The sequence below is a fragment of the Cyclopterus lumpus genome, chromosome 11, assembly GCF_009769545.1.
Source record: "Cyclopterus lumpus isolate fCycLum1 chromosome 11, fCycLum1.pri, whole genome shotgun sequence".
In the NCBI taxonomy this organism is placed as follows: Eukaryota; Metazoa; Chordata; class Actinopteri; order Perciformes; family Cyclopteridae; genus Cyclopterus; species Cyclopterus lumpus.
In genome coordinates this window covers 21,904,608-21,919,813 of record NC_046976.1, presented here as the reverse complement: position 1 = coordinate 21,919,813, position 15,206 = coordinate 21,904,608, and the positions used below count along the sequence as shown (strand labels likewise).

Here is a 15,206-nt window from a genome sequence, read left to right as displayed (position 1 = left end):
AAACGACAGTAAGAGCGAAGAAGAGGGACGAGATGTACGCTGCCGTCAGCGGAGCAGAGAGACGGCCACAGGAGGGCGCTCATGGACGAGGCCGAGAGCTAACTAACGGAGCTAACGTCTGAGCTTCGATGGGGCGGAGCCGTGCATCTAACCCACTTAGAACTGCCTCCAACCAGCAAATGAACTACACTTGTTGCATGTACCGTTATCATTAAGGGAGGCAGAGGAATAGCTCTACATGAGACACTCTGAGCAAGAGGGAGGGGGAGGGGGAGAAGAAAACATCGCGAGCTGCTAAGCAACCGGAAGTGATGCAATACGCTTACCGGAAGAGAGAGATGATGCGTTCAGGAGCAGCAGGACAATGTATACAGACTATCGGCCTACAACCTACCTGGTGTTGGACCTCTTCTTACCTCCCAGGAGCAAACACCTGCCAATGAATCAAATAATAAATACTATTTAAAGTACATGTTGCCGAGAATGAAGAAGTGCATATATTATATATCATATATATGGTATATCATACAGTAACAATCACCACTTCTTACCAAAGACCCTTTAACTGATCTGACCCTGAGTACTAAACAGTCTGCTGAACCTGTATCAAGTAAACATGTACGCGTGTTTACTTGATACAGGCATTATGAACAATATCACTTTCATGATGTTTTAGAAGACTGAAGCTGCTCTGTCATCATTTAGTCTTTTGGGAGAACATTTCCTACATGATATGAGGATATAAGCTCAACTGGACGCCACTGGTTTAATCAATACAAATGTATTGTGATTAAATATCACACACTATGTTTTTAAGGTAAAAACATAGTATGAAAAATAGGTATGAAACAATAGTATGACTATAGATGCAATTTAAGTGAAGCACAATGGTTCTCTCCATCTGAAGCTCAATGACCCTCTGAGTGTTGTTGGTTCTCTTCCAGTAAAACCAGTGAGCAGTCTTGATGTAAAACAGATTGTAAAGTTAATTCATCCAATGAGCTCTACTCAGTGTATATATTATAGATAACACTCAACAAGCTTGATATTATTCAATAATTATTTTAATGACATGCACAATTAAAAGACAAATGAGAGCTTGTAAACTGCTGTGAAGCTTATTATCCAGCTGCCAGTGTTTCCTTCAGTCCTTCATTTCTGCTGCTCTAACCAACACACTTGTGATGTTTTACATAACAGAGCCGAGTGAATCTTTTGTTGCAAACTGTACAACTAAGTGGTTTCTCCCCCGTGTGGACAGTCAAGTGTCGCTCCAGATCTCCTTTTTGGGTGAATTTTTTACTACAATATGAACAACTGAATGGTTTCTCCCCTGTGTGGACAGTCGAGTGTCGTCTCAGATGTCCCTTTTGGGCAAATGTTTTACTACAAACTAAACAACTAAACGGTTTCTCCCCCGTGTGAGTGGCCACATGTCGCCTCAGATTTTGCTTCAGTGTGAATGTTTTACTACAAACTGAACAACTAAATGGTTTCTCCCCGGAGTGGACAGTCAAGTGTCGTCTCAGAACACTTTGCCGAGCAAATCTTTTGCCACAAACTGAACAAAGAAATAGTTTCTCTCCGGTTTTGGATTCAGAGCGTCTCTCCAGACGTCTCTTGTGGTCAATGCTTGCAGCACATTCAGAGGAGCTGATTGATGTTGCTCCAGTGCTACGGTCCACTTCAGTTCCGGGTACTTCACTGTGTTGCAGAGGGTTTGAATCCTCCCAATCCCTACTGTCATCAGTCTCAGGTTCAGAGCAGTGTAAAGGCTCATGGGTATCTGGTTGTGAAGGACTACCTCCATCTGATTTCCTGGCTGGTTTGGATCCCCCACAGTCCTCTCCATCAGCTTCTGTTTTCAAATGATCCGCCTCTCTGTTCTCCGCAGATTGTCTTCCATAAAGCTGTGAGAACATAGCTTCATCATCTTCTTCTTCGTCATCATCTTCATCTTCACTCTTCACAGAGACAGTAGTGAATGTGAACCTGATACCAGCCTCCTCCAGACCTTGAAGCTGCTCTCCCTCCTGACTGGTCCAGAGTTCCTCCTGTTCCTCTTTAATGTGTGGGGACTCTGGGTCCTCCTGGTCCTCATTAATGTGTGGGGGGTCTGGGTCCTCCTGGTCCTCTTTAATGTGTGGGGACTCTGGGTCCTCCTGGTCCTCATTAATGTGTGGGGGGTCTGGGTCCTCCTGGTCCTCTTTAATGTGTGGGGGCTCTGGGTCCTCCTGTTCCTCTTTAATGTGTGGGGACTCTGGGTCCTCCTGGTCCTCATTAATGTGTGGGGGCTCTGGGTCCTCCTGTTCCTCTTTAATATGTGGGGACTCTGGGTCCTCCTGGTCCTCATTAATGTGTGGGGGGTCTGGGTCCTCCTGGTCCTCTTTAATATGTGAGGGCTCTGGGTCCTCCTGGTCCAGACTGGAGGTCCAGTCCTGCTGCTCAGGGGGGCCCATCTCTCTTCTCATCAACAGCTGCTGGAGGTCTGTGGAGGATAATGAAAAACAGACACCTTCACGCGTATTCATTAGTTAAAAAATAAGCTCCACCCACAACAGTCAAGTCCTTATTTTACATTAAAGCATCGGTAATCATAATCTGATGACCTAATGGTTAATACTGATGACCTAATGGTTAATATTGATGACCTAATGGTTAATACTAAAACAGTCAGAGAGCTGAGTCCCGTCCTTTGGCCAGCATCGAACCCCCGGCTTGGTTAGTGTGTGTCGACCTCAGGTAAGGTATGAATTATGAATGAGACGCCTTGCATGGTAGCATCAGTGTATGAACGGGTGTTAATGGATGTTTTTCTATGTTTAACCTTTATGTAACCAGGTGAGTCCCATCGAGCAGCAACATGAGAACCACGGAACAAGAGACAGAACCGAGTTCTTTTTGGGAACCGGCCTCCATTTAAAACCAGTGGAATCAGTTCTTTGAGTTTCAAATCATTCTGCAACATATTCCAGGTTGAAGGTGCAGAGGACACAAAAGACCACCACATGGTAAAGAAGACCACCATAGTCCACCACAGGTAAAGAAGACTACCATAGTCCACCACAGGTAAAGAAGACCACCATAGTCCACCACATGGTAAAGAAGACCACCATAGTCCACCACAGGTAAAGAAGACCACCATAGTCCACCACATGGTAAAGAAGACCACCATAGTCTACCACATGGTAAAGAAGACTACCATAGTCTACCACATGGTAAAGAAGACTACCATAGTCTACCACAGGTAAAGAAGACTACCATAGTCTACCACATGGTAAAGAAGACTACCATAGTCTACCACAGGTAAAGAAGACTACCATAGTCCACCACATGGTAAAGAAGACCACCACAGATAAAGAAGACCACCATAGTCCAACACAGGTAAAGAAGACCACCATAGTCCACCACATGGTAAAGAAGACCACCATAGTCCACCACATGGTAAAGAAGACTACCATAGTCCACCACAGGTAAAGAAGACCACCATAGTCCACCACATGGTAAAGAAGACCACCATAGTCCACCACATGGTAAAGAAGACCACCATAGTCCACCACATGGTAAAGAAGACCACCATAGTCCACCACATGGTAAAGAAGACTACCATAGTCTACCACATGGTAAAGAAGACCACCATAGTCCACCACAGGTAAATAGTCCACCACAGATAAAGAAGACCACCATAGTCCAACACAGGTAAAGAAGACCACCATAGTCCACCACAGGTAAAGAAGATCACCATAGTCCACCACAGGTAAAGAAGACCACCATAGTCCACCACAGGTAAAGAAGACCACCATAGTCCACCACAGGTAAAGAAGACCACCATAGTCCACCACAGGTAAAGAAGATCACCATAGTCCATCACAGGTAAAGAAGATCACCATAGTCCACCACAGGTAAAGAAGACCACCATAGTCCACCACAGGTAAAGAAGACCACCATAGTCCACCACAGGTAAATAGTCCACCACAGGTAAAGAAGACCACCATAGTCCACCACAAGTAAAGAAGATCACCATAGTCCACCACAAGTAAAGAAGATCACCATAGTCCACCACATGGTAAAGAAGACCACCATAGTCCACCACAGGTAAAGAAGACCACCATAGTCCACCACAGGTAAAGAAGACCACCATAGTCCACCACAGGTAAAGAAGATCACCATAGTCCACCACAGGTAAAGAAGACCACCATAGTCCAACACAGGTAAAGAAGACCACCATAGTCCACCACAGGTAAAGAAGACCACCATAGTCCACCACAGGTAAAGAAGACCACCATAGTCCACCACAGGTAAAGAAGACCACCATAGTCCAACACAGGTAAAGAAGTAGCAGCAACTAATCACGTGTTTACATTAGTTGAAAAGCAGCTTATTTCTAAAATAAAAACCCAGTTTTAACCTCAACTTGTTCACCAGCTCCTGCACATGTCTTAACAGTGAGGGAGTCATCAATCAAAATACCCAGATTTGTATAAGAGTGAACCACCTCTATTCCACTTCCTTCAAGAGTGACCACCGAAGGGATATTCTGTGGCCGACTCCAACAGTTTGAAAACAACGTACGTTTTGTCTTATCTGTATTTAGAGTTTCAGTTGAAATAGAGTGTTTTGAACAACATTACAAGCTTAAAGTGTTAAAGCGCTTTGAGTGGTTGCTAGAAGTAACCACTCAAATATATATACACACTGAGGTCCAGTAATATCACCGGGGACTATAGTCCATACAAGGACTGGGTAACATAACTATATCACCAGGACTATAACCCATACAAGGACTGGGTAACATAACTATATCACCAGGACTATAACCCATACAAGGACTGGGTAACATAACTATATCACCAGGGGACTATAACCCATACAAGGACTGGGTAACATAACTATATCACCAGGACTATAATCCATACAAGGACTGGGTAACATAACTATATCACCAGGACTATAACCCATACAAGGACTGGGTAACATAACTATATCACCAGGACTATAACCCATACAAGGACTGGGTAACATAACTATATCACCAGAGGACTATAACCCATACAAGGACTGGGTAACATAACTATATCACCAGGACTATAACCCATACAAGGACTGGGTAACATAACTATATCACCAGGGGACTATAACCCATACAAGGACTGGGTAACATAACTATATCACCAGGACTATAACCCATACAAGGACTGGGTAACATAACTATATCACCAGGGGACTATAACCCATACAAGGACTGGGTAACATAACTATATCACCAGAGGACTATAACCCATACAAGGACTGGGTAACATAACTATATCACCAGGACTATAATCCATACAAGGACTGGGTAACATAACTATATCACCAGGACTATAACCCATACAAGGACTGGGTAACATAACTATATCACCAGGACTATAATCCATACAAGGACTGGGTAACATAACTATATCACCAGGACTATAACCCATACAAGGACTGGGTAACATAACTATATCACCAGGACTATAACCCATACAAGGACTGGGTAACATAACTATATCACCAGGACTATAACCCATACAAGGACTGGGTAACATAACTATATCACCAGGACTATAACCCATACAAGGACTGGATAAATGCATTGAATAAAACAACTGGATGTTATCAATATAGTTGTTGACGGTTATTATAGTTCCTAGTCCACTAAACAGACCCTCAGATCTTATTCCTAGATATTTAAAACTAACATGGCACCTTACCAAGAGCCAACAGGTCCATTAGAGGAAAGCTGCCATTAACTGAAGCAACTGATGGCTGCATTCTGCCAAGAGGGTCCCGGTCGAGTGAAGTCATGAGTGGGGGCAGAGTGGACGTCAGGAAGGTCGGCAGTGAGACAATGTGGATCAATGCGTTTACAGCTCCGGTGTTGCACTAGACCACTGTGGGGAAATGGGAGCTTAGCTCGCAAGCGAGGTCTGAGTCCTCCGACACGATCCCCATGGGTTTCCTCCACCCTTTCATCCCCCGGGCTAAAGTTCTGGTGCAACCGGTATGGAAGAGGGCAACCATTAAGTCCGCTTCGAATACCATTGGGGGGGGTAACTCCCATCACCTTGCCCACTGAATGTCTATTCTGCGAGTCCTCAGAAAGGACACCCGGCCTTCGGTATGCTTCGGAGCAGGAAAGTAGAACTTTGTGTGCTGCTCAGCTGGCCAAACAGTAACCGGATGACTCCAACGTACTCGGCTAGAGAACCTTCTCCTGCAACTCGCCAACAGTTCCCTCGAGGTACTGGAACTTTGCGGTGTCTCATTTTATCTGAGCCCACATAAGTACTCTTAACCTTCTGAACCCTAAAGCCGTTTTGGGTCATTTTTCTCTATGTGGTCTTGATTTTTCTCTCCTTCATGTACCGTTGGCTAGTTTAATCTACAGCGTTGCCGTGAGAACCATGTGTCTCTATAAAGTATAAATACACAACCGGATCCACCAAAACGAGTTGAGTTGCATGAATGTTTTTTTTGGGGAAGTTGCTCCTGATTCGATGTGAGGTCCTGGGACAGGGATGTCGTACATGTACAGATTGTAAAGCCCTCTGAGGGGAGTTTGTAACTTGTTATATTGGGCTATACAAAATAAACTGAATTGAATTGAAATGAAAACACTCACGTGAAGAACCGGTGTTTCTGCGCCAGGCCGCGGTTTGTACGTGTAAGGCTCGACTGCGTCCTGCCGCCTCCACCTTCTGACGTGCTCGGTGCCGTGCCATGTCCTGTCGGTGCAAAACCTGGCGACGCCCTGCCGCCTCCGGCGTTTGTCGCGCTCGGTGCCGCGCCATCGCCTGGCGGTGCAGCGCCCTGCGGCGCCCTGCCGCCTCCGGCGACTCCTGCGCTCGGTGCTCCACTATCACCCGTCTGTGAAGAGCTTGACCGAGTTCCGCCGCCTTCTGCTGCGCTCGCCGCTGGGCCATCGCTAGTCTGTGCGATTCTTTGCGGCGCTTTGCAGCCTCCGGCGTCTCATTCGCTAGTTGCTGCCGTTTCTTTAGTATGTAAAGTGCCCGTCGGTACTCGGTCTGTTGCTGCGTTTCGGTCTCGCGAGCTCCTTTCCTTCGATCCAACTCCTTTCTTCTGCGACGCTCCGCTTGTTGCAGCGTTTCCATCATGCGACTTTTTTTCTTTCTCTCCGCGTCCTTTTTTCTGCGACTCTCTCTTTGTTGCAGCGTTTCCATCATTCGACTTCTTTTCTTTCTCTCTGCGTCCTTTTTTCTGCGCTTGTCCGGATTTGATTTATAGCGCGGCATCGTGATGGCAAAAAGTGGTGGTCACCAAACCTGGAGAGGAACGGTGATACATTAAAGTGCACATGTGTTATTGTTTTCAACAAGAGAAAAATAAGCACTCAAAAACAAATGCAAACTCATAAGGGGTGAAAAAGGTGACACCGAGGTGCAGTTGGATTTTATTAGACAAACTTCACCACATCCACTTTGTTTGATGAAACCTCAAGCTTTCATACGGTCCTTTGATTGTTCTGACATTCTAAAGCTTTCCTTCATTGTCTGCAATGCAGATAAAGTATTTCCAGATTTCACTTTTGGCATCTTTGTCTCCTACACTTGACGCCACGTCTCCTACACTTGACGCCACGTCTCCTACACTTGATGCCACGTCTCCTACACTTGATGCCACGTCTCCTACACTTGATGCCACGTCTCCTACACTTGATGCCACGTCTCCTTCACTTGATGCCACGTCTCCTACACTTGATGCCACGTCTCCTACACTTGATGCCACGTCTCCTACACTTGATGCCACGTCTCCTACACTTGATGCCACGTCTCCTACACTTGATGCCACGTCTCCTTCACTTGATGCCACGTCTCCTACACTTGATGCCACGTCTCCTTCACTTGATGCCACGTCTCCTACACTAGATGCCACATCTCCTTCACTTGATGCCACGTCTCCTACACTTGATGCCACGTCTCCTTCACTTGACGCCACGTCTCCTTCACTTGACGCCACGTCTCCTTCACTTGACGCCACGTCTCCTTCACTTGACGCCACGTCTCCTTCACTTGAAGCCACGTCTCCTACACTTGACGCCACGTCTCCTACACTTGAAGTCACGTCTCCTTCACTTGATGCCACGTCTCCTTCACTTGACGCCACGTCTCCTTCACTTGACGCCACGTCTCCTTCACTTGACGCCACGTCTCCTTCACTTGACGCCACGTCTCCTACACTTGACGCCACGTCTCCTTCACTTGATGCCACGTCTCCTTCACTTGATGCCACGTCTCCTTCACTAGATGCCACGTCTCCTTCACTTGACGCCACGTCTCCTTCACTTGACGCCACGTCTCCTTCACTTGACGCCACGTCTCCTTCACTAGACGCCACGTCTCCTACACTTGACGCAACGTCTCCTACACTTGACGCCACGTCTCCTTCACTTGACGCCACGTCTCCTTCACTTGAAGCCACGTCTCCTTCACTTGATGCCACGTCTCCTACACTTGATGCCACGTCTCCTACACTTGATGCCACGTCTCCTTCACTAGACGCCACGTCTCCTACACTTGATGTCACGTCTCCTTCACTTGATGCCACGTCTCCTTCACTTGATGCCACGTCTCCTTCACTAGATGCCACGTCTCCTACACTTGATGCCACGTCTCCTACACTTGACGCCACGTCTCCTACACTTGATGTCACGTCTCCTTCACTTGATGCCACGTCTCCTTCACTAGACGCCACGTCTCCTACACTTGATGTCACGTCTCCTTCACTTGATGCCACGTCTCCTTCACTTGATGCCACGTCTCCTTCACTAGATGCCATGTCTCCTACACTTGATGCCACGTCTCCTACACTTGACGCCACGTCTCCTACAATTGACGCCACGTCTCCTTCACTTGACGCCACGTCTCCTTCACTTGACGCCACGTCTCCTACACTTGACGCCACGTCTCCTTCACTTGACGCCACGTCTCCTACACTTGACGCCACGTCTCCTTCACTTGACGCCATGTCTCCTACACTTGATGCCACGTCTCCTTCACTTGACGCCACGTCTCCTTCACTTGACGCCATGTCTCCTACACTTGATGCCACGTCTCCTTCACTTGATGCCACGTCTCCTACACTTGATGCCACGTCTCCTTCACTTGATGCCACGTCTCCTTCACTTGACGCCACGTCTCCTTCACTTGAAGCCACGTCTCCTTCACTTGACGCCACGTCTCCTACACTTGATGCCACGTCTCCTTCACTTGACGCCACGTCTCCTTCACTTGATGCCACGTCTCCTTCACTTGACGCCACGTCTCCTTCACTTGATGCCACGTCTCCTTCACTTGACGCCACGTCTCCTTCACTTGATGCCACGTCTCCTTCACTTGATGCCACGTCTCCTTCACTTGATGCCACGTCTCCTTCACTTGATGCCACGTCTCCTTCACTTGACGCCACGTCTCCTTCACTTGACGCCACGTCTCCTTCACTTGATGCCACGTCTCCTTCACTTGATGCCACGTCTCCTACACTTGATGCCACGTCTCCTTCACTTGATGCCACGTCTCCTACACTAGATGCCACATCTCCTTCACTTGACGCCACGTCTCCTTCACTTGACGCCACGTCTCCTTCACTTGACGCCACGTCTCCTACACTTGACGCCACGTCTCCTTCACTTGACGCCATGTCTCCTACACTTGACGCCACGTCTCCTTCACTTGACGCCATGTCTCCTACACTTGATGCCACGTCTCCTTCACTTGACGCCACGTCTCCTTCACTTGACGCCATGTCTCCTACACTTGATGCCACGTCTCCTTCACTTGATGTCACGTCTCCTTCACTTGATGCCACGTCTCCTTCACTTGATGCCACGTCTCCTTCACTAGATGCCATGTCTCCTACACTTGATGCCACGTCTCCTACACTTGACGCCACGTCTCCTACAATTGACGCCACGTCTCCTACACTTGACGCCACGTCTCCTACACTTGACGCCACGTCTCCTACAATTGACGCCACGTCTCCTTCACTTGACGCCACGTCTCCTACAATTGACGCCACGTCTCCTTCACTTGACGCCATGTCTCCTACACTTGATGCCACGTCTCCTTCACTTGATGCCACGTCTCCTACACTAGATGCCACATCTCCTTCACTTGATGCCACGTCTCCTTCACTTGATGCCACGTCTCCTACACTTGATGCCACGTCTCCTACACTTGATGCCACGTCTCCTACACTTGATGCCACGTCTCCTACACTTGATGCCACGTCTCCTACACTTGATGCCACGTCTCCTTCACTTGATGCCACGTCTCCTACACTTGATGCCACGTCTCCTTCACTTGATGCCACGTCTCCTACACTAGATGCCACATCTCCTTCACTTGATGCCACGTCTCCTACACTTGATGCCACGTCTCCTTCACTTGACGCCACGTCTCCTTCACTTGACGCCACGTCTCCTTCACTTGACGCCACGTCTCCTTCACTTGACGCCACGTCTCCTGCACTTGACGCCACGTCTCCTACACTTGACGCCACGTCTCCTACACTTGATGTCACGTCTCCTTCACTCGATGCCACGTCTCCTTCACTTGACGCCACGTCTCCTTCACTTGACGCCACGTCTCCTTCACTTGACGCCACGTCTCCTTCACTTGACGCCACGTCTCCTACACTTGACGCCACGTCTCCTTCACTAGATGCCACGTCTCCTTCACTTGATGCCACGTCTCCTTCACTAGATGCCACGTCTCCTTCACTTGACGCCACGTCTCCTTCACTTGACGCCACGTCTCCTTCACTTGACGCCACGTCTCCTTCACTAGACGCCACGTCTCCTACACTTGACGCAACGTCTCCTACACTTGACGCCACGTCTCCTTCACTTGACGCCACGTCTCCTTCACTTGAAGCCACGTCTCCTTCACTTGATGCCACGTCTCCTACACTTGATGCCACGTCTCCTACACTTGATGCCACGTCTCCTTCACTAGACGCCACGTCTCCTACACTTGATGTCACGTCTCCTTCACTTGATGCCACGTCTCCTTCACTTGATGCCACGTCTCCTTCACTAGATGCCATGTCTCCTACACTTGATGCCACGTCTCCTACACTTGACGCCACGTCTCCTACACTTGATGTCACGTCTCCTTCACTTGATGCCACGTCTCCTTCACTAGACGCCACGTCTCCTACACTTGATGTCACGTCTCCTTCACTTGATGCCACGTCTCCTTCACTTGATGCCACGTCTCCTTCACTAGATGCCATGTCTCCTACACTTGATGCCACGTCTCCTACACTTGACGCCACGTCTCCTACAATTGACGCCACGTCTCCTTCACTTGACGCCACGTCTCCTTCACTTGACGCCACGTCTCCTACACTTGACGCCACGTCTCCTTCACTTGACGCCATGTCTCCTACACTTGACGCCACGTCTCCTTCACTTGACGCCATGTCTCCTACACTTGATGCCACGTCTCCTTCACTTGACGCCACGTCTCCTTCACTTGACGCCACGTCTCCTACACTTGATGCCACGTCTCCTTCACTTGATGCCACGTCTCCTACACTTGATGCCACGTCTCCTTCACTTGATGCCACGTCTCCTTCACTTGACGCCACGTCTCCTTCACTTGACGCCACGTCTCCTTCACTTGATGCCACGTCTCCTACACTTGATGCCACGTCTCCTTCACTTGACGCCACGTCTCCTTCACTTGATGCCACGTCTCCTTCACTTGACGCCACGTCTCCTTCACTTGATGCCACGTCTCCTTCACTTGACGCCACGTCTCCTTCACTTGATGCCACGTCTCCTTCACTTGATGCCACGTCTCCTTCACTTGATGCCACGTCTCCTTCACTTGATGCCACGTCTCCTTCACTTGACGCCACGTCTCCTTCACTTGACGCCACGTCTCCTTCACTTGATGCCACGTCTCCTTCACTTGATGCCACGTCTCCTACACTTGATGCCACGTCTCCTTCACTTGATGCCACGTCTCCTACACTAGATGCCACATCTCCTTCACTTGACGCCACGTCTCCTTCACTTGACGCCACGTCTCCTTCACTTGACGCCACGTCTCCTACACTTGACGCCACGTCTCCTTCACTTGACGCCATGTCTCCTACACTTGACGCCACGTCTCCTTCACTTGACGCCATGTCTCCTACACTTGATGCCACGTCTCCTTCACTTGACGCCACGTCTCCTTCACTTGACGCCATGTCTCCTACACTTGATGCCACGTCTCCTTCACTTGATGCCACGTCTCCTACACTTGATGCCACGTCTCCTTCACTTGATGCCACGTCTCCTTCACTTGACGCCACGTCTCCTTCACTTGACGCCACGTCTCCTTCACTTGATGCCACGTCTCCTACACTTGATGCCACGTCTCCTTCACTTGACGCCACGTCTCCTTCACTTGATGCCACGTCTCCTTCACTTGACGCCACGTCTCCTTCACTTGATGCCACGTCTCCTTCACTTGACGCCACGTCTCCTTCACTTGATGCCACGTCTCCTTCACTTGATGCCACGTCTCCTTCACTTGATGCCACGTCTCCTTCACTTGATGCCACGTCTCCTTCACTTGACGCCACGTCTCCTTCACTTGACGCCACGTCTCCTTCACTTGATGCCACGTCTCCTTCACTTGATGCCACGTCTCCTACACTTGATGCCACGTCTCCTTCACTTGATGCCACGTCTCCTACACTAGATGCCACATCTCCTTCACTTGACGCCACGTCTCCTTCACTTGACGCCACGTCTCCTTCACTTGACGCCACGTCTCCTTCACTTGACGCCACGTCTCCTGCACTTGACGCCACGTCTCCTACACTTGACGCCACGTCTCCTACACTTGATGTCACGTCTCCTTCACTCGATGCCACGTCTCCTTCACTTGATGCCACGTCTCCTTCACTAGATGCCATGTCTCCTACACTTGATGCCACGTCTCCTACACTTGACGCCACGTCTCCTACACTTGACGCCACGTCTCCTACACTTGATGTCACGTCTCCTTCACTCGATGCCACGTCTCCTTCACTTGATGCCACGTCTCCTTCACTAGATGCCATGTCTCCTACACTTGATGCCACGTCTCCTACACTTGACGCCACGTCTCCTACACTTGATGCCACGTCTCCTTCACTTGATGCCACGTCTCCTTCACTTGACGCCACGTCTCCTTCACTTAATGCCACGTCTCCTTCACTTGACGCCACGTCTCCTTCACTTGACGCCACGTCTCCTTCACTTGATGCCACGTCTCCTTCACTTGTTGATTGGCCAACACGTCACATCAAAGATGTTTTATTGAGAAGATCACCTTTTCTCCTCGTCTCACTCCCGGCGTCGTTGCATTCAGTCCAGACTCACTGTGTTCACCGGGAAGTGAGAAACAGGTTTACTATGGGAGAGTGAGAAGATATGAGAGGAGTGGTCACGGGGCGCGATTTTGTAGTTTGAAATGTGTACATAGATAGATAGATAGAGGAGCGAGAGAGAGAGAGAGAGAGAGAGAGAGAGAATACAAATGTATATATATATATATAGATAATAAAACAAAACCTGCTCTTTGTATCGGGACTTCCGGGTTGAAAAGCCCAAATCTCTCTTCAGCCGCTGTCACTCAACAGAATGTGGACGTGTTTCCCGATCCGGGCCTTAGGGCCCAGAATCCCGCTCCGGGTCCGTGGAGGTCCCGTCTCTCTCCGCGTTCAGAGTCTGGAGCATGCGCACTCAGTCCGCTTCGAGGAGCGGGTCATCGCTCCGGGTGCAGCGGGCCCAGCGGGCAGGAAGCCCGGGTTGAACCCTGTTGTGACTCCGCTCGGATCAGAAGAACCGGTCGGAAACAATGCTTCCGGTCTTTCTTCTTCTTCTTTTTAATTTACGGCAGTTGTCGCCCACGGGGTCGCAGTGCTGCCAGCTTCCGGGTTTGTTCTCCCCGTTTATAGTTCTTCTTCCGGTTAATGAGTCCACATAAACCTTTTGAACCACTTCCTATAATAATACATAATAATACATTTAATTTGTGTATTGACAAGGTACTTAAGAAGCAATACAAATACAAACAAGGTGACGTAACTACGTTATAGCGTCACTCTCATGTCCTTTGATGTATTCTTGTGTACATTTACTGTAATATGTCAATAAATATGTATTTCCATCTGAGCCATCGCGATGATCCTCCGTTACAATCGTTGTTCTAGTAAATATAGATTCAAAAAGAATTGTTGTCACTTACATTTTTAATCCTTCGATGTGTGAACATTAAACATAGAAGTTAGGTTTGTTAATAATAATACAATAAAACTCACAAAGGGAAAAATACTAATAAAATAAATACAATGTATCTATAATATAGTTATTTTTGTATTAAAGTCAATGAACAGAAACTATTTGCTAAATACACAAGATTCTCTTTCCATCAGAATAATTTGAGGCGTTGAATAATTAACGAGTTAACCCGTGGCTAAGCCCCGCCCCCATGGCGACTACGTCAAGCTGTCAGAGCTAAGTTACCATGGAAACCTCACCGACATTCCCACATATATATATATATATATATATATATATATATATATATATATATATATATATATATACACACACATACTGTACATATACACATGTATATATATATACACACACAAACACACATGTATATATATATATGTCTATATATATAAGACATTCCTTTGAGCGTCAAAGTGAAGCGAGTAGGAATCTTAAATATTTGCTTTATCTTCATATCATCATTCAGATGCAGAACGTGACCATTTAAATGAAGATAAACATGACGTGCACACGTTTGATTGACACCAACACAGAAAACATGTGTGAGGAACATGTTAATGAAAGTGAAAAACTTTATTGATTCAGCACAACTGTGACAATACACGTCAATCAATCAATCACACTCTTCCTGGTATTGTATATCCTGGTCCACCACATACAGTAAGGAGCTGCTGTAGACCAGCACCACGTGGACTAGATAGACCTCTTACTGGTATTGTATATCCTGGTCCACCACATACAGTAAGGAGCTGCTGTAGACCAGCACCACATGGACTAGATAGACCTCTTACTGGTATTGTATATCCTGGTCCACCACATACAGTAAGGAGCTGCTGTAGACCAGCACCACGTGGACTAGATAGACCTCTTACTGGTATTG

The 15,206-nt window shown here is 47.9% G+C and overlaps 1 protein-coding gene across 1 annotated transcript; it reads right to left on the bottom strand.

The window, feature by feature from the left end:
* Nucleotides 1-1,053: 1,053 nt before the first annotated feature.
* LOC117739315 (zinc finger protein 449-like) lies at nucleotides 1,054-14,361 on the bottom strand. The gene is made up of 5 exons (XM_034545645.1): nucleotides 14,274-14,361; nucleotides 13,598-14,029; nucleotides 13,356-13,436; nucleotides 6,647-7,307; nucleotides 1,054-2,488 (listed from the first exon to the last, which is right to left on the bottom strand). Exons 4-5 carry the CDS (start codon nucleotides 7,275-7,277, stop codon nucleotides 1,167-1,169), a joined length of 1,953 nt encoding a protein of 650 aa, XP_034401536.1. The 5' UTR covers nucleotides 7,278-7,307; nucleotides 13,356-13,436; nucleotides 13,598-14,029; nucleotides 14,274-14,361; the 3' UTR covers nucleotides 1,054-1,166.
* Between the last annotated feature and the right edge of the window lie 845 nt (nucleotides 14,362-15,206).